Source organism: Petaurus breviceps, unplaced genomic scaffold, assembly GCF_028583685.1.
Source record: "Petaurus breviceps papuanus isolate PSGF00001 unplaced genomic scaffold, PetGlider_PUasm1.0 151, whole genome shotgun sequence".
Classification (NCBI taxonomy): domain Eukaryota; kingdom Metazoa; phylum Chordata; class Mammalia; order Diprotodontia; family Petauridae; genus Petaurus; species Petaurus breviceps.
The window spans coordinates 6,904,117-6,931,269 of NW_027185712.1; the positions used below are offsets into that span (position 1 = coordinate 6,904,117).

The 27,153-nt window shown below is 35.3% G+C and overlaps 1 protein-coding gene across 4 annotated transcripts in view; it reads right to left on the minus strand.

Annotated features, from left to right (window-relative positions):
• PIK3C3 (phosphatidylinositol 3-kinase catalytic subunit type 3) overlaps nucleotides 1-27,153 on the minus strand; it is a 188,709-nt gene that overhangs the window by 38,623 nt on the left and 122,933 nt on the right. For all 4 annotated transcript variants that reach the window (XM_069075552.1, XM_069075536.1, XM_069075528.1 and 1 more), the window contains one exon: nucleotides 10,260-10,428. In XM_069075552.1, the coding sequence (XP_068931653.1) occupies nucleotides 10,260-10,428 (169 nt within the window). The remainder of the gene's footprint in view (nucleotides 1-10,259; nucleotides 10,429-27,153) is intronic.

A 27,153-nucleotide genomic window follows, 5' to 3' on the forward strand; every position in this document is an offset into this window, starting at 1 on the left:
CCTTGATTCTTAGTAAATACCCTTAGTTCTTTTACTTTGGATATATTTTTTGTGTATGTGTGTATGTATGCATGCATGCATGCATGCATGTATGTATATGTCTTTGTATCACCAGCACATATTGCTTGCCCTATACTAAGATGCTTAATAAATGCTTGTTGAATTGAACTGAGCAGAGTTTGGAAGAAGTGCGTGGTTGAAAAATTATTGTTTGTTATGTGCTTAAATTAACTTATTTAAATACAAATAGTTGTAAAGTAAATCTAAATGGCTGTGTTGATCTGTTGTTAGTAGGGTCTTACTGTATTTAAAAAGTGAATATATGGAAAAACATAGAAACCCTCACATTTATTGGTATCTAAAATTTCCCTACTTTATATCTAGGGTAAAAGCAGTAAAATCACTTACTTTTAAAATTCAGTATATTCCTTTCCCCTTTCCACATCTGAGTCTACATTTTACTCCATTGTGTATGCATCCTACTCTATCTCCACCTTACTTTTATCTCCTAGAATTGCTCTATGTTGATAATGGCTTCAAAGATTTCTAATAACCTTTAAATCTGTTTTTCTGGACAGGATACTGCATGGCTGCTCCATTTAATATGTAGTTTCTATTTTGGTTCACTGCCCTTTGACTTAATACTTTTACATCTGTCAGCATTAACCTACACTTTCCATTTACTGGTCCAGTCTTCAGTGCAATCCTCAGTGAATCTATTGGTCACACTGTCTTTCATCATTAACTATAGTTTTTTTTTTAAAGTTAGTGTACAGTTATGAAATGGATGCTTTTGTATTGGATTTAATCCTTATCTCAGGCACATTTTAAAAAATGAAGAGGACAGAGAAAAATATCCTTTCAGATGCTCCACTGAGGAACTCAGCATAAATGAGTGAATTTATATTTGCATGAATAGGTTTTTACCATCTTTGCCTTTTTTCCTTCATTCCCAATATATTTTAGGATGAAGTTTACGTAAAACATTTTGCTAATTGAAAAAAAATCATACTTCTCACCTTTGATGGACAAAGCTTGATGGGCACAAAGACACATACACACAGTTTTGTTCATCAAGGAACAGCAGTATTTTATGTGTGTATACGTACACACACATTTATTACCCTTATTGCATTTTTTAAAGTAAGTTAATTCTTGCTCCATTATGCTAATTTTTAGAAACACAATATTTTGTTAGGCATGTGGTAGCAATGCTGAAAGGCAGACTAGCTACTTGAAATTTGGTGTGGTCACTTAGTTGATGATGGTGATTTTCTTTGAAACTGGTTCCCTGAAGAAATATGTAATATCCACATTTGAAACACAAAAGGAAAAAGCACTGAATAGTTAGGAAACCTGGTTTGTAGTCCTGGTTCTGATACTAACTAGCTATTTGACTATGGACAAGGAATTAACCTCTCTGGTCCAAAGTTCCTCAAACATATGACCTCACTGTATTTTTTTTTATGATAGTTATGATAGTTCCTTGGTGAAAACCACATTCAAAAATATTTTATAGGGATGAAAGATGAAGTTTTTGGACTAGTGGTTATGAATGCTTTCTTGTTTGGCATTTTGAATAATTAATACTGTGTCCCTCCCCTCCTCCTCCCCCCCCTCACAATTTTAAAAATAATCTCCTCTTTGACACACTGGTCCATTCAAAAGAACACAGCTCAAAAATCAGAAGATTTGATTTATGTTCTATTCCAACCTCTAACACTTAGAACCTAAATGACCTTTATGTAACACCTCTGGGCCTTAACCCAAAAAACAACTCTACAAATGTACATCACAAGATGGTCAATACTGAAATCCGCTTGATTATATACTTGGCAGCCAAGTACATAAGCTTTATATAGTGAGTTAAAAACAAGACATGGGGCGAATTGTGGCTCAGATAATGAACTTCTCATGGGAAAATTCAGACTTAAATCGAGGAAAGTAGAGAAAACCATAGTATCACATAGGAATGACTTAAACAACAACCCTTAGGAATATGAAGTGGAGGGATGAGCAAATTTAAGGAATTAGATCTGGTAGATAACTATGGACTAAAGGTCTCAATACCAGGTAGGGGGCGGCAACAAAGAACTTCCCAAATAAAAAGAAGAGCAAGAAAACAAAATGTCTGTCTGATGGGCTGAGGAAAGAAGCAGAGCAAAAGGTACAGCACGAATGGAAAGATACCCAAGGAACAGCAAGGAGAGATGAGAAGGTCTTCTTAAATAAGCCACGAAAAGGAATAAAAGTAAACCGACTGGGAAAGATGAGATCTCTTCAAGAAAAGTAGAAATATCAAGGGAAATATTGCATGAAAAAATGGGAATGATAAAAGACAAAAATAATAGGCACTTAAACAGAAGCAGAAGAGACAAAAGAACTATGCAACGAAGATCTTAACATCACCAGTAAACATAATGGTTTGGTAACTGAAATGAAGTGGGACTTAGAAAACATCACTAACAATAAGGCTAGTCCAGATGAGAGAATTCCAGCTGAGCTATTTAAAATCCTAAGAGATGATGTTGCTAAAATGCTGCACTCAATATACCAGCAAATTTGGAAAACTCAACAGTGGAAAGATCAGTTTACATCTAAAGAAAGACCATGGCAAAGGATGTTCAAATTATTGAACAACTATACTCATTTCATGCTCCAGTGAGGTTATGCAGAAGATTCTGCAAGGTAGTGAACCAAGAATTACCACAAAGGCAGAATGGTTTTTAAAATATTTACTTCTGCTTCATTTACTACAGTAAAGTCTTTGCCTGTGTGAATCACCAAAAAATGTGGCAAGTCCTAAAAGAGATGGGAGATCATCTTACTTGTCTTCTGAGGAATTTGTATTCAGGTCAAGAAGCAATAGTTAGAACCAAACATGGAACAACTGATTGGTTTAAGACTAGAAAAAGAGTACAGGGGTGGCTAGGTGTCATGTGAGTAAAGTGCCAGCCTCGGAGTCAGGAGAACCTGAGTTTGGTTCTGGACACTTAACACTTAACACCCACACAAAAATACTAGCCGTGTAATCTTGGGCAAGTTACTTAACCCCAATTGCCCTCCAAAAAGGCAAAAAAAAAAAAAAAAGAGTACAACAAAAGCTGTATATTGTTACTTCATTTAACTTACATGCAGAGATGATGTGAGATGTGAGATGCCATGCTAGGTGAATCAAAAGCCAAAATCAAGGTTGCTGGGAAATGTATCAACAATATCAGATATGCAGGTGATAAGAACCTCGACTGGCAGAAAGTAAAGAAGAATTAAGAAGCCTCTTGATGAGGGTAAAAGAGGAAAGTGTATAAAACCTGGCTTAAAGCTTAAAATGGGGGGAGGGAGAAGAAGATCTTTGCAACTGGTCTCATTACTTTCTGACAAATAGAGAATACAGTCAACCATAGAAACAACACCATCAAACTGTGGTGCTGGACAAGACTTCTGAGAATTCCTTGGACAGCAAGGAGATCAAATCGGTCAATATTTAAAAGAAATTAGCTCAGGTTATTCACCTGGGGGGGGGGGCAAATACTTTGGGCACATAAGGAGAAGACAAGATTCACTCGAAAAGACCCTGATGTTGTGAAAGACTGAAAGGAAAAGGAAAAGGAGATGACAGAGGATGAGATATATAGATAGTGTCATGGAAACAACAAATATGAACTTGGAAAGACTTCAAGTGATAATGAAAAACAGAAGGGCCTGGTATGCTGTGCCCAAGAAGTCATAAAGACTCAGACATGACTAAACAACTGAGAAACAACAAACTATTTTCCTGACGAATGACATAAATAATTCGAGAGATGTTTCATCTTCATTTGAAAGTAGAATCTGCTAGTTTGAATTTCTTCTTTCTACTGGATACATCAAACAACAGTGACCAATAAACTCTTAATTAGGAAAGCTTCTGATCACATTTGTAATGTAAAAAATCTAATATGCTTTCACTTCCTTCAAAAGTGGAATACGTCTATATTACTATCTAAGATGATCCTATTTTATGTTCTGATTTATCCTAAACTAAGCCCAGTGAATTATAACAGTCCAACACCATTTCAAATGAAATGAGCATAATTTTTTTTGTTCAAAAAAGATAAAAGGAAATTTTAAAAGCCTACAAGTCCAAAGAAATTAAACATCCCAACAATTCTGGTCACAGTATCAACTGGCCAATGTAAGGTTAGGATTTATTTAATTGAACACAATTTTCTTTCAGTTTCTAGGTAAGACATTTATGTATTTGCACTGACAATGAAGGAAGTCTATGAACAACTCCATCAAGTTCCAACAGTCCCCTGCAAATATTTTTCACCTAACATATTTGCATATTGCAGGTACATATTATTTTTCAAAACCCTGCTATACAAATATATTATTTCAATTTATTTGGGAGGCTGCATGGTGCTAAGTACCAAGAATTGAACTTGGGAGTCATAGGACTTGAATTTGAATCCCCGTTTTGCTACTAACTCACTATATCACCTGGACAAGTACCTTATCCATTAAGGTCCCAAGTTTTCTCATCTATAAAATAAGAAATGTTGGACTACATGACCAGTAAGGTCCCTTACAATTCTCAATCTATTATCTTATAGCTGTCTCAACAACTTTCTAAATATTGTTACTAAGCACTAAGAAAACTTACAAGGAAAAAAGTTACAGTTAGAATAGAACAAATTTATTTTTAGTTTTTCTAGATTTACAAAAGCACATCTGTTATACACATTAAAAATGTAAATTGGAAAAGAAGAAAGTGGGCTCAATGTTTTATAGTTCTGAATCACTGACAATCAAATAACTAACACATTTATTTTGTACTGAATTATCAGATTAATATTCAACCATATCCTAAACATAATGTATAACAGAAAAATCTACAATATGACATCATAGATAGTCTAAAATTTTAAAGTGCAAACATTTCTATCAACATACTTGGAAGGAGTAATGTAAATAATATTGCAAATCTAACATTTTTAAAAGAAACAATTTTCTGTAATAAATTCTATACTATCTTAAAGTGTGGACTACTAAGGTTACCTTCATGATTATGCTCAGTAGTTGGAGATATTAACTGAGTTCTCAATTAATAACTTTTTTGTTTTTTCCCCTGCTGAACTGCTGTCAATCCACAATAAATGACAGTTTCTATGGCACTGGTTTGTTTGTTTTCAGTGAGAAAGTGTACCTTTGACATCTAGCTATGTTATTGTTTACTACTTTTCTAGATCACTACTTTTCAATATAGTTTTCTGTAGTGTTTCATTTATTAAAAAATCCATATATTCATTAAGGAACTTTCATATATGTAAAGTGCTTCTGCATCAGTTGGCAAATCCAAAGAACATCGATTTACTTCTAACTTTCTTAGGAGATTTACAAAGTTACACTAATATACTTAGCTATTCTAAGCACAAATAAGGCAGCATTTTGTAAAATTAAAGAGTTTATGAAACTTGCCATATGGAGAAGGATATAAAATGAAGACTTATTTATGGAAAAGATAAAACATGATTAATAATAGTATAAATTTTTGTACACCTGTCCCATAGACATGCCTCAAATAATACATACTTTAAAAAACCCTGGCAGAGAGTGCATGATTTTTACTTGTGGTTATTTCTAATGACAATACCAAGTCTAACATGCTACTTTTTTATTGTACACAAACCTTACTTGTGAGAAGCTAGGCTAAGACCACATACTTATTCGTATAGTTAACTTGAAAAAAGTCAGAGGCAAATGGTCCTGTCATTTCTGATTAATCACTGGAGTTATAAACCCTTTATTTAAGCAATCATTCTTGTTACCTTTTGATGATGTAGTAACAATCAACCCTAAATAAAAAAATTGGAGGAAGGCATGAGGTACACTGACACAGGGAAAAAAAGTGAGGGTGAATGACAAACCAACTACTTCTTTCTAGAAAATACTGAAATGTTAAAACAGAAGACCGAACTATGCATCATGGTCTCTTTTGGTTCATATAAGACCTTAACCTCAGAACAATGGCAGAAGAGGCAGAGATGAAGATGATGAGGACACTACCAGGTTAAAGATAAGTGATTAGAAAACACTTCAAGTAAGGTAAGTACTTTTTTATTAGATAGCAAAAGAGGAAGCCAACCTAAGTAAGGAAAGCATTCCCCACAGACCTCCTGGAAAACAGTAAAGAACAAAGGAATCATTACAGGGAAAAGATCTTTTAGCTTGGTTCTCTCTGTCTTTACCAGTTTTATAAAAGTACAATCCCTGGAATTTATATAAAGGGATGCCAGTCTGCTGATCTCACTCTGTAGAAGTCACGTCTGCTTCACTTATAGCTGAGTTTGCTCCTCTTTCTGTGAGGCTTGACACTCATAACCTCCACAGAGTTGGATGCCTTTTTCTTTTATGGAATTTAAAGGTAGAAATAACCTTGATGACCACCTTGTCTAATCCCTAATTTTACAAATAAGGAAACAGGAATAATGGGCTCTTGGTTAGGGATAAAGTATACCTATTGAGGACTGGTGAAAATATAATTTTTGTAAAGTTTTTTATAGCTAATCAAAAGGTTTTAAAGTGAAAAGGGATAATGGAAGGTGGAAATGTGCCTATATACCAAGCTAGATGCTACAGACTTTAACTATAATGTAGAATGTTTAGAAAATCACAGAAGACGAAATCCAAAAAAAAAAATTCAGAAAAAAAATCCTCAGATTTGTCTAGCCTCACGTGACTAGACCCACATATGCAAACTAGGAGTAATAATCAAGCTGAATTAAAGATCTTGGGGTAAGGAAACAAACTGACATAGCAGGTAAGACTAGGAAATGATAAGGTGGTATCCATGATTAAAATACAGCTCCAAAAGAACGGAATAAGTAAAAGTGAAAGTAGAGTAGCACTGTGAACTAAGAAAATATACCTTAATATTACTATTACTATGACAAGCTTATCTCCTTTCTCAGTCATACAACTCTCTGATAACATCTTTTCTTTTGATTTGACAGCTGATATAAAAAAAACCCAACACACTTTACAGATATGGGAATTATACTTTAACATTTTTTACTTTTATATAAAACATTCAGACTATAGAAAACTACTGGAAACTGGAGACATTTAAAAAATTATAATAACAATGACAGGTAATGTTTTTATAGTACTTTAAGGTTTGTTAAACACTTGTCATCTCATTTTATCCTCATAACAAGACTGTGATAGGTGCCATTATGACCCCCATTTTATTTTGAGCTTTAAATAGCTGGAGACATATCTGTATGTGGTGTATATGCATAAGTATATATGTGTGTATATTTGGAGATATATATGTGTATTTAAATATATATACACACATATGGATATCAATTAATCAAAAGTTCCATCATTTTACTGATGTGGCCATATCTCCCATCAGTTCAGACTGCAACCAACTCTTTGCATTCAAGTCACCAAGTATCAATGCATATATTGCCTTGGTTTGGAGGATCCTGTCAAAATTTTAATAGAATTTCTCTACCTCTTTATTGTCAGTAACAGATGTTAGAATATAAGCTATAATTATCCTTAGGTTAATCTCTTTGCTTATGTTCACTGTGAGAATTGCACAGAAAGATAACCAAGTGCTCCATGAAATGATGTTTTTTATTGCTTTGGGGCATATAATGAAAAATCAATTCTGCCAATTTGTTTGTCTATCTGAGGAGAAGCTAAGAGACTTCCTTGCATTTCACTGCAACTTCCTTTTATCTTCTAGATTCAGTTACTGTACAAATGAATGAAAATACTGATGTTTACTTCTTCCAACAGTACATAGATTTGATGGTCAATGGATAAAGAGCTCTCATTTAGATTACAATAATATTTGCAAACAATCCAAAGCTTGTGATTACTATTATTATTGTCTCCTCTCTTACCACTACTACTTCATCACCACTAAGGAAGAAGAGTCTGGCAAGGGCTGAGGAGCACTTAAGAATTTTTCTTAAGAATTTCCAGAGGCATAGAATTAATGAACCATCTTATTGTGGTGTGGTGTCTTTCTGTTCTTAGCTAGACTTGTTCTTGTACAATAGGTACAGTATGTTGTGATTTTATCTCAAAGCCTTCTCAACATGGTAGAAGTTGTCAGACTTTCACTTAAGCAAACTGAAAACTGTTTAAATGACTGAAGCCAAATAGTAGGTATAAATAAGTCAATGCCCACCTGTAGGAAGACTCTTAGCTAACTGACCCTAGCAAAATAACTAACTGGCAGATATGAATTTTGAGCCACGGTTAGTATCTAAGAGATAATGAAGAGTAAAAGTACTAAAAAAATGGAGAAAGGAAATGATTATTCTAGTTTTCAAAAAAGAATAAATAAGGTGTTGTATTATATATAACAAAGTGAGTCTGATTCAGTCCCTGGAAAAATTCTAGGATTTTTTTGTTTGTTTCTGGAGAGTAGGTCTCTCTACCTTGCCTAGGCTGGAAGTACAATGACCACTCAAGGGTCTGATCCTACTAATGATAGGTATGGAAACCTCAACCTGCTCTATTTTCCACCTGGGCCAATTTGCCCCTCCTTAGGCAGCCTGGTTGCCCTTTTTCCAGGGCTTATATGTGTGCTGGGTTTAGTTAGGATACCTGATCAGCTTTAGCCCAAATGAAGCTCAGAGGTCCCAAACTCAAGCAATCCCCCAGTTTCATTCTCTCCATTAGCACAAATTGTAGGCATGCACCAGCCTGGAATGATTTACTAAAAAGCATGGTTATTAACATCTAGAAAAATTGGTGGTAATTACAAAGAACAAGCATAAGTTAAGAAGAGCTATTATGGAATAACTTCATTTGCTTTCTGAAAAATGTTATAAAACTGGTAGACCAGGGACTTCTGTAGATATCCTCTGCCTAGACTTTGCCAAAGTATTTAAAATGGTCTCCTGCATCTACAAAAATGCTGGAGAGATGAGGAAAGATAATAGCATAATTAGGAGGATCTGGAAGTGATTTAATGACAAAACACAAAAAGACATTAATGGTTTAATAACAGCTTTGAAGGGGATCACTAGTAGAATGCAGCACTATCTATGCTTGGCTCTATGTTGTAAAAGGTTTTTATCAATGACCTGAATAAGGGCATAAATAACTTATGAAATGCTTATGAAATACATGCTTATGAAATCTGAAGATGGAACAAAGCCTGGAGGCTAACAAAGTGCATGAAAAAGTCAGGATCTAAAATGTAAAATGCAATCTCTGTGAAAAGAGACTCATTTTTATTTTTGTATACCCTGTGCCTAGCTCAATGCCTGGCACACAAAAGGTACTTAATGAATGCTTACTAAATTTAGCTGAAAAAGATTTTGATAAACAACAGTATATCTGAAAAAAGATCTGGGTATTTAAGTGGCTTGCAAGCAACACATGAGTCAACAATGTCATACAACAGAAGAAAAAACTAGTAAAATCTTGGGCTATGTTAAGAGAGTTAGTGTCTAGAGCTAGGGAGATATGACTTGTGTTCTATCTCCTGTTTAGACCACATTTGTTCTTTGCTCTAGGTACCACATTTTAAGAAGGACATTGAAAGCATTATGTGCAATCATGATGGCCAACGGTCTAAAAATTATGGCATATAAGAACTGGTTAAAGGAACTGGACACGTTTAATCTGCATAAGGAGGAGTCGGGGGTCTTTACATACAAGACAGACTAGATAGAGGGCAGTATTAGGAGCAACTGGAGCCAGAAAACAGAATAAGAGTCAAAGTTATAAAGAAGAAACTTTAACTTCTATGTAAAAAAAACCTCTTAACTGAAACTGTCTAAAAATCAAATGTGCTGCCTAAGGAGGTACTAGGTTTTCCTTTAACAGGGGTCTGCAAGTGAAGAATGGATGAATACTAGTTAGAGATATTATAGAGCGTGATTCACAGTCAGAATGGATTAGACTAGACGATATCTAAGGTTTCTTACAACTTTGAGATTTCAAGAAGTGAGTTTTTCAAGGTGATGCTACAAGTATAAAGTAAAACCATGTCTGGAATCAGGTCTTTCGACTCCAAATCCTATACTCTGCATATTATTATTCAAACATCTTCCAATGAGATAAATAAGAAATACTGTCACCCATGTCATTCTGGAAAAGGAAGGAAGTATAAAGAAGACTAAAGACTGTGCATGTAGAACATTCCTGTGGCCTCCATACTGAAGGAGGACATATTACACATCATGTAATATGAAAAGGATATGAGATTTCCAAATCCATCAAAAGCATGTAGCTAATTTTACCTTCGCAGGTGGAGAAAAGCTGTATAACACTGTTTACGGAACTCTTGATACTGCTCACTCTGTGTTCCACCCATGCCTTCCACCATTTCTTTATTCAGCTTCATTGGAGGAGGGAGAGGCTTCGGATCTCGACCCAAAATATATCCAAAGTCTATGTGGAAGAGTTTGCCTACATTTGGAGAAGAGATAATATTTGTTTCTATTGAGTTCTTTAAAATTAAAAATTAGAAGTTTAATTCATACTCTGAGAACTATACACCTAAATAGAACTCATATCTTCTTTTTTATAAGGCTTACTAGCTCATGATAAAGTACATAAAATATATTCCCAAACAATCATGAAGTTATAAATGATCTTCAAAATTTCTTCAGTCCATACCCCCCCAACCTTTCAAAGTCACAATTATACCATATGAGTGACTACTTTTATTTTGAGACAAAATCAATAACCTAGTCCAGTATTTACGACATAGCTGGTATTTCACTCTTTTTATGTAACAAATCTCTTAAGGTATAGATTAAACTTATTCTGATTCATTCAGTCTCCAACAGAAATAGAGAATGTTATTACAACTTCAAATATAAAAAGATATTTTATTAAATCATCTCTCAAATTGCTCTTCTCCATTATGAGTAATCCCTTGTTTCTTTAACTTTTCTTTCATTTTTCTTTATAAATTATCTCTTTCAAATATATAATTACTCTGATAATTCTCTACTGTGCCATTACTAGAGTGACAGCAGGGTTTTTTTTTTTCCTGGGGGTTTTAGTGGACTGCAAGCTTCATGAGTAAGCAATGTGATATGGCAGTCAAAAAAGCTAATGTGATCCTGGGCTGCATTATGATATGGCGCAGCTTCCAAAAATAGGGAGTTGATAGTCCCACCGTACTCTGCACTCATCAAATCATCTGAAGCATTGCGTTCATTCCTGGGCAGTTTAGGAAGAACAATGATAAGCTAAAGAGTGTTTAGAGTATGAACCAGAATAGTGAAGTATCTTGAGTCCATGCCATATGAGGATCTGATGAAGAAACTGGGCACATTTATACAGCCTGGGATTATTTTTTCCTAAAGGGGTAGGGAGGGGGAGAGGTCATGATAACTATCTTCAAGTATCAATTGCCATGTGAACAATAGTTTAGACGGTCTATTTGTCTATTGAGGGCAGAACTAAAAACATTAAATAAAACTCAAAAGAGGCAAATTGAGATTTGATGTCTGGAAAAGCTTCCTAACAATCAGAGTTGTCTAAAGGTGAATAATATTAATAACACCAATAATGACAGCTAACTATACATACATACATATATACACACACACGTGTGTGTGTGACTTTAAAATTTGTAAAGTACTTTGTAAGCATTATCCCATTTGAGCCTCATAGCCCCTTGAGGCAGCTATTTCATTCTTATTTTGCATATGAGGAAACAAAAGATTATAAAAATCAAATGAACTGTGAATAGTTTCCCAGCAAGTTTTGGGAGCAGGATTAAAATCCAGGTCTTTCTTATTCTAACATTCAGGGCAACTCCACTCAAAGACTATAGGCTGCACAGAAAGAATGAATTGTATTGCTAGAGAAAGTTTCCTCACCTGACAATTCAAAGAAATCAACAGTTAAGCCCCTTCCCTGTCCCTAGATTGGGAGAATAAGAACCAAAGCAGGGGCTGGGACTATGCTTGGGGTAACACAGGATGATGTTAACAATAAAGAGAGGGCAAAACTGTTCAATCTTTGTTTTGGTTCTGTTTTTTCTGCCAAGAGGGATAACCTTAGCACTGGAAAAGAAAGGATAAAAATGGCTAACAGGAAGTTAATATTCAATATAAGAGGGACCACAGAAAGAGCCTTAGCTTTTCTTAAAGATTTCAATGCACCTGTCCAGAAGAACTACATGCCCAAGCACTCAAAGAACAGATACATGCATCTAACAAACCATTATCATTGATGATTGAGAGATCACAGAAAGTCAGAGGAACACAAGATGGCTGAAAACAGCAAATACTTTTTTTTTCTTAATGGAAAAAACAGCATCTACAAACCTCAGGTCAATAATCTGTCTTCAATTTCTGGGAAAATTCTAAAATGGATCACTTAAGGACATGGTTAAGTGAATGCCTCAAATGCAGTGAATCATTTGCAACATGTGCTTAATAATACTTATATACCAACCACCACAAGAATCCTATGAAAAAAGTGCCCTCTGGGAACCATGCCACACCAAGGACCCCAGAACCCATCTGAGCTGTTTAACTGCTCACACTGGTGGATAAAATAGCATTCATCAATACTATTCCTTTTGGAAAGATGAAAGCCTAACAGGTTTTAGCCTATACTCTTGTTTCTAACTCTGTAGACCTTTGGCACTATTATCTGACCTACAAGAGCCAAAGGACCCCTAAGCTATCTGCACTGATCCTGAACTTCTTGGGCCTCCAAGTCTTTCTATTTGACTTGGAGGAGGGAGACTTCTTGAATGTGTTTCAACCCTCAATTGGAGTGTAAACTCTCTGAAAGCATGGTCTAGCCTTTCCTATTTATATTCCTGGTGCTTAGTTCAATGCTTAGCACACAGTAAACTCCATTCATTCCTAGGCAATCTAATTATCTCCTAATCTTAAATTCTGGTATATGGAATCACATTAAATGAAAATATTTATAAATCAATATTTTATCAATTTATTAGCAATGCATTTACATTTATAATCCTAAGGCTTTGTAAAATACTTTTTTCAAAGTAAATATTACCTTGTTTTTCATATTTCTATCCTCAATGTCTTGTAAATATTCTATTTAGTAAAATTTTAATGTTCATCAAACTTTATTTCATTCTGTTTCTTTCAAATTGAGTAATATGCATGCTATATGAACAGTGACTACCCAGAACAACCCATTTCCCAACTATAGCCCTTACTGTGTATGTGTACACACACAGAGAACATAACACTGAAAATTAAACAAGGTCAATAAGACTATATGAGAAATTGCATTCAATATTCTATATGAGCCATGCTGTAGGATACTCATCAACTTTTTATGTACTGATACTAGTCTCCAAAAAGACCAACTTAGCAGAGGCTATTGGGAAACAGACTTATGATCTCACATTTAGGTTCTACTAGAAGTTGGTAAGGAAAGACAGAAGCTAGAGAATGAGATAATCTCAAAATAGAGGCATGGAAATTTAAGATTTGTATCAGTTTTTGTTTGCTACGAAGAAGAATACCAGTTGGAAAGGGCCCTCATTATGACAATCACTAAATGCTTAAAGCTTGTTATCAACTCACCATTTCTTTAGATAAATTAATCCCAACTGTTATAACTGTTCTTAGGAACAATTTTCCAATTCTGAAACCATATCCTGTTGTTTTTCTCTGGATTAGCTCCAACTTAAAAACATTTTTTCTTAAAATGTGGAGAACAAAATGATCAAAGCCTTGGAAGAACTGCTTAAAAACCACACAAATTAAAATAACTATGTATAGTAAATGCCAATGTTGAAGTGGGATAATATGATAATTACTTATAAATAGCTTAGAGCATACATAGCAAGGGAAAAACAGGCTTTGATCCTTATAAGAACATAAGAATTATCATAATTGGCTACACTTAAAGGGTCTACCAAATCAGTATTCTGTTTTGCAGTGTCAATGCCTTGTGAGAAATAACTATTGCCCTTCTTAAAACTAGTAGGAACAAAGCACTAAAATTAATTTGTTATGGGTTTACCATTCATTCATTTATCTAAGCCATAACTTGAATGGTTTCAATATATACCACACTCTTGTACTAATCACTATAAAAAATTCAATATCAATTATGAAATTATGGTAAACTTCCAGCTATTTTGCCCTAATAATAACCTCTCCTAATGTTCCAGGCATTGTTCTTTGTTACAGTTAAGTGTCTGAGCCAGCACTGGAACTGTGGTCTTCCTGACTCCATATTCAACAATCTATCTACTATGCCATCTACCTGCCTCACATGTTATTCTTTTGATCATTATAGTTTTTTTGACTAGTTCCATATTTTCCTTAAAGTAGTGACCAAAAACATTTTAAATGTCCTCCTCATCATTTCCAGCACTATGGGCCCTTCTGGCTACAGCAATATAATAGGCCAATTTCTACAGAAGTAGGCCATGGCTACCCATGGGTCTTTTGCAGCCTAGTATAGTAGTAAGAGCAGTGACCTACAAGCTTGAAGATCTAGCTTCTAATCCTTGTTCTATCATTTACTAGTAAACCGAGAAGCCACTTGGAGGTAGCCTTCCTGCCCCCCAATCCCAAGACTGGTTAAGAATAGAATTCTTTAAACTGATTTTCAAATAGCATGACTTTGTGTCCCTTTACTAACTTGGTGACTCTGTCCTACAGGCAGGATGATATTATATACATACCAAAGTTTTTATTTTAAGTACATTTACTCTCTAAAAGTAAATTAAATAGTATTTCAATCAAAAAAATTACATAATGGGGAATGTGGGATATACATTGATAAAATCTGTAAGTGAACAATGAAAGGAAAATAAGTCCTTTAGTCTCTTAACAAGAAAAGGTACTACAAGAAACTGGGAGAAACTATCCATTTTATACCTAATTTGCTCTCTACATTTTATTTATTCATAAATTATTCATCTATGCATAAATATAATAAGTTAATATGTTCCATGTTCTAATTTTCTTGTAAAATCTCCCTTTTTATCTAGGCCATGTATCCATTTTGAACTTATCTTGGTAAATGGTGTGAGATATTCGTCCATGACCAGTTTCTGCCATACCACTTTACAGTTTTCCCAACAATTTTTACCAAACAATGAATTCTTAACCTAAAATCTTAAGTCTATACTTGTTAAATACAATGTTATTATGTTTATTTGCTGCTGTAAATTGTATGTCTGCTCTATTCCATTGATCAACCTTTCTATTTCTTAGCTAGTACCAGACGGTTTTGATAATCACTGCCTTATAATACAGTTTAAGATCTGGTACTACTAAATCTCATTTTTTTTTATTGCTTCCTAGCGATGGAATCCTAATAAAACTGCCCCCAGCTCCAATGTTCTACCTTCCTTACGGGCCACACTGAATAGCAGGCATGTCCTGATTTGATCACACAATAAGGTTTTAACCACACCATAGGTCCCTCCAGACCCAATATCCCAAATGTGGCTCATTAGAATAGCAGGCTTGTCCATGAAATAGAATCATAGCCACTGCCTCTAGCTAGCCACTGTCCCTGATCTAATTCTCATATTTCTCACATAAACAGCAGGTATGTCCATGCACTCAACAACAACCACATCCATCTAATCTCAGACAAGACCACAATAGCCAGCCAATCAGAAAGTAACACCACCAAGAAGCCCAAGCAGGATGTAGACACAAAACAATAGAAGGGACTTTCCTAAGCAGGTACCTGTGCAGTAACAGGAAAAGCTGTCCTTTAGGTGAACATATGATGTAAAGAGGCATATTATCTTATTATGATACATACATACCCTCCCAAAAGAGTTTTTCTGTATGGACTACACCAGCAATTCCACTGAGGTTAGGACCCCTCCCCTACTGCCTAAAACCTTGACAAACCCCTCCTGCCTTTTTAATATCCATATATTGTTATATAATTACATCTTCTGCCCTATGAAAATCTGTCTTGCTTTCATTAAACTGCTGTTTTCTTCCTCTTGGAATCCAGACTGCTTCCTGAGAGGCATCACTCTCAATAAATGACTTTGCTTGGATTGGAGATGGTCTGAGTCTGAATTCTTTTGAGATGACCCCCACAACACACCATGAAACTGCAACACTAGCTTTCATGAAATAATGAAGAGTGAAATGAGAAGAACCAAAAGAACATTGTATATAGTAACAGCAGTATTGTTTTAAGAACTTTGAGCAAATAAGTTATTCTGACTATTACAAATACTCAAATTTACTATAAAGGACATATGAAGAAAGATACCATCTGTATTCAAAGAAAGAAATGATAAATATAAGTATGTACAGAATAATTTTACACACACACACACACACAGGGACACGGAGACACACACAAAAACACACTCACACCCCTATTTGAATCTAATGGTAGCCATCTCTTAAGACAGAGGGAAGGAGAAGGGAAAAAAATTTACAGGATAAATTTTGCTGTATATTTGAAATGAATAGCATACTGTGTACAGTAGATCTGCAGTTTCATGTACAATCATCTTTTTTATTGTACTATGTTATGGATAAATTAAAGATATAAGAAAAAGTAATTTTTGAAAAAAAATGTGAGAAATAGCAGAAGGAAGAAAGTATCAAAATGGTGAGATCAAAGGAAATGTCTCATGGGGGAAGAATTATATGTCTGTAATAGGAGATGATTCTTAGTATGGGTTTAATCTGGGGGGAGTTGGGAAACTATTTCTTGAGAGTAGTATGCCTCCAAAGACAACATTTTACTTCAGAAAAAGGTAAATTAGATCTCTTAGGGGAAACCAGCAACCAGAAGGATAGGCAGATATGGACCCGGAGAAGAGATTTCGTAGAAAATAGAAAGAATAAGGTAGGGGACAAAAATGGGCCACCTTGATTTGGAACAGGGTAACTTCCATTATTCTCATTATTTCCTTCATGAATTCATAAGACTTCTAAGACTGAGATACAATAGAAAAAAAGAATAATGGGTAGAGATCTACAAGGCAATAATTCAGAAATTAAATAGAAGTGGGAGTTCAAACTTGGTAATTCAAAAGCTTCAACTGAAATTAAAAACAAATATACAGACAATGAATATAAAATTTCGGAATAAAGAAGGCATAAGAACTCATGAAAATAACAAAGAAAAGAAATCCTTGGAAAAAGGCACAGAAGAAAAAATAATTTAATAAAAAGAAGTTAGAGGGGAAGAAAGGAGAGCTTTTGAATTAAACAGCTGAGATTGGAAAAATGAAAAAGAAAGGGAAGAATTAGGTAAATAAAAGAAAGAAAAAGAATCAATAAGTTAAATTAAATTCCAAATCTATGGAAAAGGTTGACACATGGGAGAGAATTTTGCAGGGAGTTAGAATATGGTGGAGGGGAGTACGGAGAGAGAACAGAGCCTCTAGTAGAAGGGTTGCTTCAAAACATTTAAGGAAAAACTCATCACAGAGACAGCTTGTGTACTTTAAAGAGGAATGGAAGTTTCTTCCAACAGCAGTGTCTGGGGTTCTCATTATTTAGACCCTTCCATTCAGAGAAATTTCAACTTATCCCTGAACTTTTTATTTTCTGTCATATGCATTACCCATGAATAAACACTATCCCAGATTCATTGAGATACTACTATTAATAACAAAAAAGTAATAACAACAGTCTTCAGCATGGAAATCTGTCAAATATTTTTTGAAACTTTCTCCCATGTCCACTCATTGTACTTAGGTTATGGAGGATAATATCATATATATAATTCTAATTTTAAAAACAAAAGTATTTATTTATTTTATTCTCTAAGTTTATTCTCCAAAAGCAAAGCTAACTGTTCATATGCATTAAATAGTTACCCAATGGTTTGAGTTAATGCATTATGAAGACTGAGAAATTCACTACAAATACCCAATTAACTCACTGTGTACAATGCATGCTTTACTGGAATTCAGAACTTGACAATTCATTGCTGGCTCCAAGCTAGGAATACAAAATTCCCATTCCACTACATTCTGATTTCTTATAACAATATCCACAAAGATCAGGATTATCGCTTAATTATAAGACACAAAAGAATCAGCCTTGCAAGTTCAGAGCCTGTGTAAGAGCCTATTAATGTTTTAAGAAAATTTACATACCAAAGAGAATGTCTTTTTAAAAGTTACTTTCTCTAAATGAAACTAATAGGGCTTTAAAAATGAAGTTGAAAACATGTTTAATTAAGAAGTTTGGGGAGTTTTGTCTTACTCAAATCTATCACCTTGAACAGTCAAGAGGTAAAGTGTGCATAAAACAAAGTAACTCTGGTCACTGTAATTACATCCTCTTGAAGCAGATCCTCAATACACAGGGAATAAGTGATAATTAATTTTTCTATTATTTGCATTAGAGACTGAGAACTAAAATTTAGTTTAAAATAGTTTAGCACACAGATAACTTGAAGGGAATGATAACTTGAAACTGATGACATCTAATAGTGAAGGTTTTTTTTTTAATGGTAGAATTTCAAAAATTTTGCTAGATAAATTCTCTGTTTACATAAAGTTTAAAACTCATCAGTCTGGGAATTATGCTCATTCAACTTTCATAACCGAGCCATCCACCTCATTTGTTGCAAATATAAATCCTATATGTCTTTCAAGAAAGTTCAATTTCATCATCATCAACTAAGACTTTTATGACTACACAAATTCAAACTGCACTTTCCATTTCCTTTAATTGTGTTTGTAGTCTGCACCATAAAATCTACCTAATTTTTTCTAGTTCAAGTCAATTCTTCAAACATACATTTAGTGCCTCCTGTATGTGGAGCAATGGTAGGAGCTAAAGAAATGCAAAGTTTAGCTATAACAAGGTAATCATTATTGTCAAGTACAGGTCTAGTATGTAATATAAAACAATAAGTCCACAGGAGAAATTCAAATGCTAAGTTCATTTCATTTGTATACATTTGTTCTCCTTAGTGAACTTTCCACACTATTAGAATGCCATGGATGCATTAACAATGTAGTCTGATTTATAAACTAAGAGCAAGATTTCAAAGTTAAGATTAGAGATGCTTTCACTTTGTTTTGTAACTGCTAGAGCAATGAACCTAGAGTCAGGAAGACCTGAGTTCAAAGCCTAGCTCTGATGCTTAACTGTAAATATCAATTATTCTTTCCATCTTTTAGTCAGTCAGTAAACATTTATTAAGAGACTGCCATAGGCCAGACCCTGGAGTAAGCACTGGGGATAAAAGACCAAAGATAGTACCAATTCTCAGCAAGTTCACAGTCTAACAGGGGGACATTAAAAAAAAAAATCCATGCTCAAACAAGCATATAATAAACAGATGGAAGGCACTACGATTAAGAAGGATTACGAGAGGCTTCGGAAGGACAGACATTAGCTGAGAATTGAAGGAAGCCATTGAATTCAGGACGTCACATCAATTAAACTGGTGCAGTAGACAGAGCACTAGGCCTGGAGTCAGGAAGATCTCAGTTCAAATCCAGCCTCTGACACTTACAAGTTGAATGACACTGAGCCCTATTTGCCTCAGTTCCTCATCTGCAAAATGGGGATGTACTGGAGAAGGAAATGGCAAACTGCTCCAGTATCTTTGCCAAAAAAATTCCACCATTTACTCCATGGGGTCACATAGAGACAGACGACTAACAACTAAACGACAATAATGTCTGAAGCCAGGAGGCAAAGATGAGGAGCATTGTGGGCACGGGGGACAATCAATGAAAATGCACAGTTGGGAGATGGAATGTATTCTTTGAAAAACAGCAAAGCCGTGTGTCATTGTATCACAGAGTAATATGTGTGTGCATGTGGAAGGAGGTAACAAGACTGGAAAGGTGGGTAAGGGGGGGATATAAAGGTCTTAGTATCATTCTGCACCTGAGTGGAGGATAGACAGAAGTGAGGGGAGACTTAGCCTCTCTAGAAGAGAGGTAGCCTAAGCAGGAGCAATAGTTCCGGCGTGAGGTGAAGAATGCCTGCATTATGGCAGTAGCAACGTAAGAGAAGAGAAAGGAGATCATGCAAGAATTATTACAAAGAGAAAATCAACAGGCCTTGGCAACAGAGTGGATATCTGGGAGCTGGGAGTTTGCGGGGGAGGGAGGGAAGGGGGTTTATGAGGAACTGAGTGTGATAACTAGGTTGTGAGTCTAGGTGAATGAGGCAAATGCTGTAACTTTCCACAGTAATAGGGAAATTAGGAACAAGAAGACGTCTGGAGATAAAGACAGTGAGGGCCTTCTTGAGTCAAGATGAAAGATTGAGTCAGAAACTTGCCTGAGACCTCCCAAATTCCCATGTAAAAAACCCTGAAATAATGCCTAAAAACCAAATCTGGAGAAGTGAATCGGTTTTCCAGCCCAGGACCCCTTGAAAGTTAGCAGGAAAGGGTCTGTTTCACTGAAGTGAGAGAGGAACGAGCATCAAAAATAAAAGAACCTGACCACAGAAAGTAACTATGTTGACAGAGAGGAACAAACTTAGATGACTACAACTGTGTCAAAATGTCTACATATGCTTCAAAGGAAAATATGAATTAGTCTCAGGCCCCAAAATTACTCCTGAAAGAGCTTAAAAAGAATTTTACAAGCCAAATAAGAAAAGCAAAATAAAAAAAAAATTGGGAAAAGAAATGCAAGGAATGCAAGAGAATCATGAGAAAAGAGTCAACAACCTAGTAAAGAAAGGACAAAAAAATGTTAAGATATACAAAAATTCACAGAAGAAAACATCATCTTAAAAATTAGAACTGACTAAATGGAAAAAGAGTTAGAAAAGCTCAATGAAGAAAATAACTCCTGAAAAATTAGAATTGGACAAGGGGAAGCTAATGATTTCATGAGACACAAAGAAACAATTTTTTAAAAAATCAAAAGGAAAAAACAGAAGACAATGTGAATTTTCACTGGAAAAAAATAACTTGAATATAAGTTGAGCATAGATAATTTAAGAATTATCGGACTACCTAAAAGTCATAATCAAAAAAAGAACCTAAAATAGAAATTAAAAGAATCCATTAATTCCTAAAAAAGAACTCAAAATGAAAACTTTTATAGTCAAATTCCAGAGCTCCTGGGTCAAGGAAAAAAATACTGCAAGCAGCCAAAAAGTAACCATCCAAATATTCTGGAGCCACATCCAGGATTACACAGCTTTTAGCAACTTCTACATTAAAGGACTGGGAATATGATATTCTGGAAAGCAAAGGAGCTAGAATTATAACCAAGAATCATCTACCCAGCAAAACTGAGTATAATCTTTCAAAATAGACATATGATGAAATAGAGGACTTTCAAGAATTCCTAATGAAAAGACCAATGTTGAATTAAAAAAAAAAACCTTTAAATATGAAATACAAGAGAAGCATAAAAAAGTTAAAAGTTTGAAAAAGAAAACATAAGAGAGTCAATAAGGTCAATCTGTTTACATTCCTACTTAAAAAGATACTTGTAACTCTTAAGAACTTTATCAATATTGGAGTAATTAGAAGTTGTATACAGAAAGTATGGGTATGGGCTGACTGTGATGGGATAATATCCAAAACAATAAAAATAAGGCATGAGATTGAGGATTGCACTGGGAGAAAAGGGAAGGGATAGACAGAATAGGGTAAATTACCTCACATAAAAGCAGCACAAAAGAGCTATTACAGTGGACGGAAAGATGAGGAAGAGGCAGGCAATGATAAATTTCATCAGAACTGCTCTAAAAAGGAATAACATAAACATTCAGTTAGACACAGAAATCTATCTTATCCTGTAATGCGGTAAGAAGGGACAAGGATAAGAGAAAGAGAGGGTTATAGAAAGTAGGGTAGACTGGGGGAGGTCGAATTAAAATACTTGTGAGGGAAGGCTAAAAGATGTGTGTGTGTGTAAGAGAAAGAGAGAGAAAGAGGTGGTGTCGTGAATAGAGCACCAGCCCTGGAGTCAGGAGGACCTCAGTTCAAATCCGGCCTCAGACACTCGACACACTTAGTAGCTGTGTGACCTTGGGCAAGTCACTTTAAACCCAATTGTGTTGCCCTTCCCCCTCTAATAAAATTTATATATATGAAAAACTTTTTCCCAGTAGTACATGACACCTACAAAAAACTGACCATGTATTAGGCATTAAAACTTTACAAACAAATGCAGAAAAGCAGAAATAGTAAATGCACCCTTTTCAGATCATAATGAAATTAAAATTACAATGAATAAAGGGCAGTAGAAACATAGAAAATAAACTGGAAATGAAGTTATCTAATCCTAAAAAATAAGTGGGTAAAAGAACAAATCACAGAAACAATAATTTCATTAAAGAGAATGACATCGCTATTGGTTTAAAGTTCTGACCTAGGGGCGGAGTCAAGATGATGGAGTAGAAGCAGGACCTCCCAGCAGCTCCGGCTTCCACCTTCCCCAATCCATGTAAAAGGGGACTCCGGAAAACTTTGGAGCTACAGAACCCACAAAATGACACAGAGAAGCTAACCTCCTGCTGAGGACACCCCAGCAGGCCGGCAGCAAGCGGCCAGTGCAGCGTTCTGGGAACCGAGCACAGGACCGTGTGAGCCGGAGGTTTTAACCCTAGGGTGGGCCTGACCAGCCGACGGCCAGAGGTACTCAAGATCAGCAGGAGCTGTGGCCATTTCCAGAATTATCAACACACAGATGCGAATGTCAAAGTGAGAGGTCAGTGCAGTCTGGACTTTGGGACCCAGTAAGTGGGAATGCATTGGCTTTTGTCCCCGGGGCGAGAAGCCACTGAGACGTCTGGCACAGCCAGCCAACACCACGTGGAAGCTTCAGCTCCTGGCCTGCAGAGTATAGGGGGACCAAGTGACCAGTCTGAGGGTTAAAGCTCTTGCTTTAACCTGCTTGGATCTGGATTGCAGTTTAGGGTGGAGGTTCTGGGGTGTGTGGCCAGCTTGCCAGAGTGTGTGGAGGCTTCCAAGAGGGCAACCAACTAATACCTTTGGCAGCTGAGAAAACCCCAGAGTTTGGGATGAAAGCTCCCGTCTGGTGGCAGAGTCCTACTGTGGCAAAAAGCCCAGGGGTCAAGTGACTGAGGGGCGACATGACCAGGCAAAGGAAACAAAGCACACAGAAGAATCCAACATTAGACTCCTATTTTGGGGACAAAAAGGAGCAAAGCATGGAACAGGAGGAAGACAGTGAAGTCAGAACTCCTGCACCTAAAGCTTCAAAGGAAAATACAAGCTAGTTACAGGCCATAGAGCACCGTAAGAAGCAGATAAGAGAAGTGGAGGAAAAATTGGGAAGAGAAATGAGAACAATGCAAGAAAATTATGAAATGAGAGTAAACAGCCTGACTGAGGAAAATAACACCTTAAAAAAGACTAATTCAAATGGCAAAAGAGGCTCAAAAAGGCAATGAGGAGAAGAATGCCTTAAAGAGCTGAATTTGCCAGATGAAAAAAGAATCTTAAGAGCTCACTGAGGAGAATCATTGCTTCAGAATTAGACTGGATCAAATGGAAGCTAATGACTTTATGAGAAATCAAGATGCTGTTAAACAGATCCAAACAAATGAAAGAATAGAAGGCAATGTGAAATATCTCATGGGAAAAACCACTGACCTGGAAAATAGATCCAAGAGAGATAATTTTAAAATTATTGGACTACCTGAAAGCCATGATCAATGTAAGCACCTAGAAATCATCCTCCAGGAAGTTCTCAAAGAAAACTGCCCTGATGTTTTAGAACTGGAGGGCAAAACAGAGGTTGAAAGAATCCACTGATCACCTCCTGAAAAAGATCCCAAAAAGAAAACTCATAGGAATATTATAGCCAGGTTCCAGAATTCCCAGATTAAGGAGAGAATATTACAAGCAGCCAGGAAGAAACAATATGAATATTGTGGAAACACAATCAGGATAACACAGGATCTGGCAGCTTCTACACAGAGGGATCGAAGGGCTTGGAATATGATATTCTGGAGGTTAAAGAAGCTGGGATTAAAACCAAGAATCACCTACCCAGCAAAACTGAGTATCATGTTTCAGGGGAAAATATGGTCATTCAGTGGAATAGAGGACTGTCAAGCATTCTTGCTGAAAAAAACCAGAGTTGAATAGAAAATTTGACATTCAGATACAAGAAGCAAGAGAAGCTTGAGAAGGTAAACAGGGAAAAGAAATCATAAGGAACTTATCACAGTTGGACTACTAACATTCCTACATGGAAACACAATAATTGTAATTGATGAAACTTTTCTCAGTATGAAAATAGTTGAAGGGAATAGAAATAAATATATGTCTATATATGAGGGTATATGGGTATATGAATATATATGTGAATGTGTGTATATATGATTACAGGTATACATAGAGGGCACAGGACCAATTTAGTAGGAAGGGATAATACTTAAAAGGTGAAATTAAGAGGTGAGAGAGGAATATAATGAGAGGCAATGGGGAGAGACAGAATGGGGTAAACTATCTCATATAGAAGAGGCAAGGGAAAATGGTTACAATGAAGGGGAAGAATAGGAAGGCAAAAGGGAATGGGTTAACCTTATTCTCATTGAATTTGGCTTGGGGAAGGAATGAAATACACACTAAATAGGGTACCTCACCCTACAGTAGAGTAGGGGGGAAGGGGATGAGAGGGGGAATGATGGAAGGGAGGGCAGGCTGGGGGGGAGGGAAGGTGAAAGCACTCACTTTTGAAAAGGGACAGGAGGTGGGATAGGAGGGAGGGAAATATAGTCAGTCTTTTACAATATATCTACTATGTTATTGTTTTGCATTAGCTGCACATGTACAACCTATACTGAACTGCTTATCTTCCCAGTAAGGGTGGGTCACAAATGAGGAAGGGAATGAATCTGGAATTCAAAGTTTTAAAATCAAATGTTTAAAAAAAAAAAAAAATATATATATATATATATATATATATATATATATATATATACACTATTATTAATACTATTTTACATTGGGAAATAAGATATACAGGCACTGGGGCATAGAGATCCACCCTGCCCTACTGGAAAAGTCGAAAGGGGTGTGGGAGAAAATATGGGAGGGACAGATAGGAGGAGGGGATATCCTGTGGGACTGCTATTTTGGGGAGGTGGGTGGGGGAAAAAAGGGGAGAAAATTTGTAACTCAAAATCTGGCGGAAATGAATGATGTAAATCAGAAGTTAATAAAGCATTTTAAAAATGGGGGAAAAAAGAGAATGACATCAATATATCAAAATTTATGGGATGCAGCCAAAGCAGTGCATAGGGGGAAATTTTATATCTCTATACAAAAGAGAGGAAGAGAAAAATCAAAGAAGTGATCATACAACCAAAACACCTAGAAAAAAAGGAAAATATCCCCCAAATTAAATACAAAATTGGAAATATTGAAAGCCAAAGGAGATTAATAAAATTGAAAATAAGAAAACTGTTGAACTAATAAAACTAGAAACTGATTTTATGGTAAATAGATATTGGTTAATTTGATTTTAAAAAAGAAAAAGCAAATTACCAATATCAAAAATAAAAAGCATGAATTTACCACCAATGATGAGAAAATTAAAGCAGTTATCAAACTATTTTGTCACAGTATAAGCCCCCAAACCCCCAGACAACTTAAACAAAATTGATGAATGTTTACAAAAATATAAATTGCCAAGATTAGCTAAATAAAAATAGAACACTTAAATAACTCCACCTTAAAAAAAAAATTGAACATGCCATCAGTGAACTCTCTAGGAAAAAAATGTGAAGGGTCAGTCATCTGGATTCTACCAAACACTTAGAGAATAATCATTTCCAATACTGCATAAATTACTTGGAAAAGTATGCAAAGGAGTCCTTCCAAATTCCTTTTACAATACAGATATGGTGCTGATACCTAAAGCAGGACTTACAAAGACAGAGAAAGAAAACTATAAACCAATTAACCTAAGAAATATTGATCCAAAATTTTACACAAAATACTAGCAAGGAGATAACAGCAATATATCACAAGGATCATATACTATGACCAGGTGAGATTTATCCCATTAACGCAAAGCTAGTTCAATATTAGGAAAACTATCAGCATAATTAACCATATCAATAACCAAATCAACAGAAATCATATGATTATCTCAAAAGATACAGAAAAAAGCCTTTGATGAAATATAACATCTACTCCTACTAAAAACAGTAGAGAGCAAATGGAGCCTTATATAAAATAAGTAGCATCCATTTAAACCATGAGCAAGCATTATCTATAACGGAGATAAGCTAGAAATCTTCCTAATAAGATCAGAAGTGAAGCAAGGACACACATAACCACTATTATTCGATATAGTACTAAAAATGCTGTCTATTGCAATAAAAGATGAAAAAGAAATTGAAGGAATTAGAATAGGGCAAGAAATAAAACAATTACTCTTTGCAGATAATATGATGGTATATTTAGAGAATCCTAGAGAATCAACTAAAAACTACTTGAAATAAGTAACAATTTTAGCAAAGTTGCAGATATGAAATAAACCCACATAAATCATCAGCATTTCTATATATTACCAACAGAGTTCAACAGCAAGAGATAGAAAAAGAAATTCCATTTAAATTAAGTCTATCTGCCAAGACAAACTCAGAAAAAATATGAACACAATTACAAAATACTTCTTACATACAGATAAAATCAGATCTAAATAATTGGAAGAATATTAATTGCTCATGGGTAGGATGAGCCAATATAATAAAAATGACAATTTTACCTAAATTAATCTACGTACTCTACATACTCAATGTCATACCAATCAAACTACCAAAAAATTAGAAAAAGAAGAACTAATGAAGCATACTGGTTTTCACGTTCTCTTTTTTTCTTTCCTTTTTTTGTTCAAGTTTTCTTCTACAATATTACTTATACGGAAATGTTTTACATGAATGAACATGTATAACCTATATTAGACTGCTTACTACCTCAAAGAGGGGGTGAGGGCAGGGAGAGAATTTGGAACTAAAATTATTTTTTAAAAACTGTTTTCACATGTAACTGGGGGGAAAACAAAATTGCATTTAAAAAAAAATATATATATATAGTTAAGTAAGTTTGGGACATGTTGAGTTTAAATTATATAGACAGCTAATTATGGGTGTCCAATAGGCAGTAAGAGTTGAAGTTATTCCAACCCCTCTTAATTCTGGATTCTCTCTTTTAATTATTTCCTATTTATCCTATATAGAGCTTGTTTGTACATATCTG